Genomic DNA, 6,462 nt, shown 5'->3' with positions numbered 1-6,462 from the left:
CAGAATGTTCAGATTAAAAACCGATGATTCATTATAACTGTTTTATACTTACCTGGCTTGAAAACTGACCAAAGTATGAGCATTCTAAACCATATTTTCAATTTAATGTCCGTGGTTCTTAATGTTGCCATTGTTGAGGTTTTGCGAAAGGCAGCTTGAGAGGAAAGATAGAAAAAAAAGTAGAAATAAAAGTGACTGCCGATTCTTAATATTTGTTTTGGCACGAAGCTGGCAATTTTGGAGGAGGGGGCAGTGCTCAACTGGTACTTATTTTGTCGACCCTGAAATGAGAAAATACCTCGACCTTGGGGGATTTAGAACTCGGAATATAAAGACTGACAAAATGTCGCTAAGCATTTTGCCCAGCGTGCAAATGCTTCCTCAGGCTCGCCATCTTATTGATTCTTAATATTGCTACTAGATAAAAACAATTTTTTCAATAAAGAGTTTATGCATTTGATGAAGTTACGAATGTGTAAATCTGTTAGAGCATACGAAAAATTGTCGTTATTTGCTTCGTCTCTCAGCACTCTGTGTTCAAATCCTGTCAAGGACATGTTTACTTTTCATTATTTCCGGGGTCAATAATGTACCAGTTAAATACTATGGAAGTGTCAGCTTCTTAGCAATCGGCTACATTGTACCTTAAGAATGATTATTCACAGCGTCGCTTTTCCCCCAGAAGTGGAGAATCTTTGCGTGAGGAATAGGAAACTTTTGCATGTATGACTGACCTTGAGATTTTGGGAAGAGACTGCAAATCCTTAATTCCCTTGCTACAAATGATCACAATATCTGGGACTAGAAGAATCTGCAAGACCTTCTAAGGGTCTAAAGGATGATGGTTAAAACGAAATACTTTGCTCCACAACCTTGCTACCAAGTAGGTGACTGGTAAAAATTTACTTTAGTATTCTTTTCTATTCTAGGCACAAGGCCCGGAATTTTCGGGGAGGGGACTAGTCGATTAGATCGATCCCAGTATGCAACTGGTACTTTATTTATCGACCCCGAAAGGATGAAAGGCGAAGTCGACCTCGGTGGAATTTGAACACAGAACGTAAAGACAGACCGAATACCGCTAAGCGTTTCACCCAGCGTGCTAACAATTCTGCAAGCTCGCCGCCTTAATTTAATCTAATATACATACAAATATAAACGTACATTAAATTTTACAGGTGCAGGGAACACATACAGACTTAATGAAACAGACGTAATTGGCACTTTATATTGTCGACCCTTCAGATGATGCAAGCAAAGTCTATAGTGATGAAATTCGAACTCAGAATAAGAGCAGCAATATAATACAAATTGGGACCAATATTTAGTCTGACATGCTATCGATTTCTCTACTAGAATAATACAGCAGATGAGATAATCACATCGGCATGTAATCAATTAGAACTGGACAGGTAAAGTTAATTAAATTTATTGATATTTAATTACATAACGACAAGATGGACAACCTGCAGAGGAAATGGTAACTACTGCTGCAGTCTTAATTATTGATGTCTGACTTTCAATTTGGAACAAGCATGTAGATGGAAGAGATTAAATGAATGTATTATAAGCAAATCACGCCGTTGTTTTTACACATTTAGCCCCAAGACACTTCTTAACTTTTATCATTCATTTGTTTCAGTCATTGGATAGCGGCCATCCTGGGGCACTTCCTGGAAATGTTCAGTTAAACGAATCGACCCCTAAACCTGGTTCTTATTCTATCGGTCTCTATTGCCGAACTGCTATGTCGCAGGTAAGTAAACAAACCAACTCTGGTTGTCAAGCGGTGCTGGGAAACAAACACATACATAAAGTCTCACGCGTACACACGTAGGTACGCACAAAACAGATAACTTCATAAACAATATATTAGGTGAACACACCCCAGGTTTTGCTTCAAAGGTCTCCATCTCCTACTATACACAAGCTGGAGAGCCTATGAAGAGGCAAAAATCGAAGAAAGTTCAAATATCTCGACTAAAAAACTTTCAGAGGAGATGGAAATTTCTAAAAGTATGGCTCATGAACACCTAGTGAAGCTAGGATACATTTCACGCTATAATGTATGGGTCTCTCACAAACTCTCAGAAAGTAATTGCTTGGACCAGTATTCTGTTTGTGATATGCTTTTGAAACGGAATGAAAGCATCCATTTTTGAAGCAACTTGTGACTGGAGATGAAAAATGGATCGTGTACGAAAACCTAGTGCGAAAAAGATCCTCGGATTTGCGTAAGGATCCTCCAAAACAGCAACCAAAGACGAATATCCATGCCAAAATAGCTTTGCTTTGTGTTTCTGAGGATCATAAATATATTATTTATTATGAGGTTCTCCAACAAAACAAGACCATTAATTCTAATGCGCACTGTCGTCAGTTGGCTAATTTTAACCAAAAAATCCAAGAACTGAGGCTGGAGATTGCCGACAGGAAAAGGGTAGTGTTCCAACAAGACAATGCCCGACCACATTTGTCTTTGGCTACCCGAACAAAGTTACATGAACTTGGTTGGGATCTCTTATCCCATCCACCATATTTTCCTGATATTGTGCCAACCGACTACCACTTGCAAGGAAAAACATTTCACGATTTAGATGTAGTCAAAAATGCATCTAGATAACTGTTTTTCTTCTAAACCTCTCAAATTTAATGTTGATGGAATATCTAAATTGCCTGATAAATGGGAAAAAGTCATTAATAATAATGAAAATTATTTCACTGAATAAAATTTATTAAAAGATCTTATATCCATTTTTCATTTAAAAAACGTTTGGAACTTTCCGGGAAACCTAATATATATATATATATATATATATATATATATATATATATATATATATATATATATATATATATATATATATATATATATATATATATATATATATATATATATATATATATATATATATATACATATGCACATATGGGCACACATATACAAACACACACACATGTGCGTGATAAATTCTGACGTCGCTTTCGACGAATGAGAATTGCCACTAACACTGAAGAAAATTTAACTCGAACGTTTTTTGTTTGTTTTTGCGAGGTGGGGGCACTGCGTCGGTTACGTCGACAAGGGTTCCTTTTGAACCGACCATCGAAATTAGACTGCTCGGGAAATTAACGTGCAAGAGGCTGAGCACTCCACAGATACGCATAAAGTTGTTCTCCGGGAGATTCAGCGTGACACAGAATGTGACAAGGCTGGCCCTTTGGACTACAGGTACTACTAAGTTTTTTTGTCAGCTGAGTGGACTGGGGCAATGTGAAATAAAGTGTCTCGTTCAAGGACACAACTCGCCATCAGAAATCGAACCCTCGAACTTACGATCATGAACCGAACATCCTAAGCATACTCAAACTGAAGGAAAGAACAGCAAGAAACTTTTCTTAGAATTATTTCTCTTCTAAACTGTGAGCTCAGTAAGAAAAAGATCACCCACCAGATGTTAGGGAAGATTTTACAAGTGAAGCACCATCTCTGGACTCTCCACACATCTACTCTCGCTCTTTCAGCGCAGGTGTTTGTGAGTTGAGTATATAAGTACAGTAGAGGCGCAATGCCCCAGTAGTTAGGGCAGCGGACTCGCGGTCGTAGGGTCGTGGTTTCAATTCCCAGACCGGGCGTTGTGAGTGTTTATTGAGCGAAAACACCTCAAGTTCCACAAGGCTCCGGCAGGGGATGGTGGCGAACCCTGCTGTACTCTTTCACCACAACTTTCTCTCACTCTTACTTCCTGTTTCTGTTGTACCTGTATTTCGAAGGGCCAGCCTTGTTACACTCTGCGTCATGCTGAATCTCCCCCGAGAACTATGCTAAGGGTACACGTGTCTGTGGAGTGCTCAGCCACTTGCAGGTTACTTTCACGAGCAGGCTGTTCCGTTGATCGGATCAACTGGAACCCTCGACGTCGTAAACGACGGAGTGCCGACCATATAAATACATATACATATAAACACACATTCCTACATTCATTCATGCGTACATACATACATACATATATACATACGTGTATGTATATATATATCTTCTTTCATTCTTTTACTTGTTTGTCATATGTATATTCTTTATTCTTTTACTTGTTTCAGTCATTTGACTGCGGCCATGCTGGAGCACCGCCTTTAGTCGAGCAAATCGACTCCAGGACTTATTCTTTGTAAGCCTTGTACTTATTCTATCGGTTCTCTTGCCGAACCGCTAATTGACGGAGACGTAAACACACCGGTTCGGTTGTCAAGCGATGTTGGGGCACAAACACAGACACACAAACGTATACATATATATATATATATATAGTTATCGCCAAGCCAACATGGCAGTCCCAAAATTAGGACGAAAGCTGCCGTGAATTAGCTCCAAGAAGCCATCGCCTCTAGCTAGCTATGTGACACACGAAACCTGTGTCCTTTATAACCTTCGAACAGGGGAGGTCAGCAGTGTCCCCCTGCTGGTTTGGCATCTGGAGACTAGTTTCAGGGTGTTGCCCCTTGTCAATGCAGAGCAGCCAAGCCCCAGCCAGGCGGCGCTGCTGACACTCTGTTCGAAAGTTATAAAGGGCACAGGTTTCGTGTGTCACATAGCTAGCTAGAGGCGATGGCTTCTTGGAGCTAATTCACGGCAGCTTTCGTCCTAATTTTGGGACTGCCATGTTGGCTTGGCGATAACTATTAATTTCCAGTACCGCTGTCGTAGTCTCCTTTAGAGAGACTTAGAAATATTAATAACTATATATATATATATATATATATATATATATATATATATATATATATATATATATATATATATATATATATATATATATATGTATGTATGTATGTATGTATGTATGTATGTACGTATATGCACATTTCCATACGTGTGTGCATGTGTGCGGGCATGTATATGTATGTATTTATATATGTACATATTATCAGTATAATCCAACGTCGTATTGATGTCTCTTTATGGTGATCTCGTTTGTCATTCCATTCACTGTAAGCTCTGTGGCGACGGAATAGTGCTGGTGTGTGTGTGTGTGTGTGTGTGTGTGTGTGTGTGTGTGTGTGTGTGTGTGCAGACTCGACCAGGTGCAAAAGTACAATCACCTGCGCCTCAAACCATGCAAATCTACAACGGGGTGAATAGTCATATGAGAGGTCATGGACGAAAAGTCAGAAATGCCATTCACAGCAACGAAGCCCGAAGACACTTGTATCATATGTGAACATGGAGTAATCACCTCATATGAATGTGTGTTTGTGAGTGTGTGTGTGTGTGTGTGTGAGTGTGTGCGTGCGTGTATGTGTGTGCGTGCGCGTGTGTGTGTGTATATTTGTGTGCATATGTACGTATATATTAACGGTGGAACACGAAGTAGATGAAGCTAAGAATAATAGCGAGTAAATGAGTTAAAATATTCTTTGGATATCACAGATTCACTTTTTAAAAATGTCTGTAGGAGTGGCTGCGTGGTAAGTAGCTTGCTTACGAACCACATGGTTCTGGGTTCAGTCCCACTGAGTGGCATCTTGGGCAAGTGTCTTCTACTATAGCCCTCAGGCCGACCAAAGCCTTGTGAGTGGATTTGGTAGACAGAAACTGAAAGAAGCCCGTCGTATATATATGTATGTATATATATGTATGTGTGTATATGTTTGTGTGTTTCTCCCTCTAACCTCGCTTGATAACCGATGCTGGTGTGTTTATGTCCACGTAACCTAGTCGTTCGACAAAAGAGACCGATAGAATAACTACTAGACTTACAAAGAATAAGTCTTGGGGTCGATTTGCTCGACTAGAGGCGGTGCTCCAGCATGGCCACAGTCAAATGACTGGAACAAGTAGAAGAGTAATGTTTTCAATTGGGAAAATGTTACAAATGAAACGGTTTTTAGAAAAGTGAGAAGAAACACAAACTACATTTTGAAAACAAACTGTAAAAGTTGAAAATTAGAATTAATAAACAAAGTAGAAGAAAGAAAAATTGATGGAAATCCAAAACAAACCGTTTCATAGCAAACGCCGGAACGAATATATTTTCTAAGACGAGTTTCTTCACGTGAAGAAGTTGCAGATGAAAACGTCATAGAAAACATATCACGTGACGGGACACGAATCAATTGACTGTGATGCAATTACGTCGTCGTCAAATTATGATAGAATAATTAGGGAATAGCTGAAAGAAAGTAAGAGGGGGAGAGTGGGAGATTGATAGGTAGAGTGGAATAATGAAGATATTTTCAGGAGAGACATATTAACGCATATACACACACAAACCCGCACATACATTCGCTGTATGTGGATTCAAGGAATCCGGTCCGGTAGAACTCATAAGAAATTTTAACGTATCATTCTTATTTCTTCACCGCCCACTAGGGGGCTACGCACAGAGTGGACAAAGAAGGACAGACAAACGGATTAAGTCGATTATATCGACCCCGAAAGGATGAAAGGCAAAATCGACCTCGGCG

General features: G+C 39.5%; 1 protein-coding gene across 2 annotated transcripts in view; it reads right to left on the bottom strand.

Moving 5' to 3' along the window:
• LOC106879830 (cadherin-99C) overlaps positions 1-6,151 on the bottom strand; it is a 57,455-nt gene extending 51,304 nt beyond the window's left edge. The window contains exons 1-2 of one of the 2 annotated variants that reach the window (XM_052976452.2): positions 5,998-6,151; positions 53-154 (exon numbers count right to left, since the gene is read on the bottom strand). In XM_052976452.2, coding sequence (XP_052832412.1) covers positions 53-131 — 79 coding nt within the window. In that variant the 5' untranslated portion in view covers positions 132-154; positions 5,998-6,151. The remainder of the gene's footprint in view (positions 1-52; positions 155-5,997) is intronic. The other variant, XM_089341606.1, reaches the window with a different exon arrangement.
• Positions 6,152-6,462: the final 311 nt, after the last annotated feature.

Source organism: Octopus bimaculoides, chromosome 25, assembly GCF_046866305.1.
Source record: "Octopus bimaculoides isolate indiv1 chromosome 25, ASM4686630v1, whole genome shotgun sequence".
NCBI lineage: Eukaryota > Metazoa > Mollusca > Cephalopoda > Octopoda > Octopodidae > Octopus > Octopus bimaculoides.
This window is presented reverse-complemented; position numbering and strand designations above follow the sequence as displayed.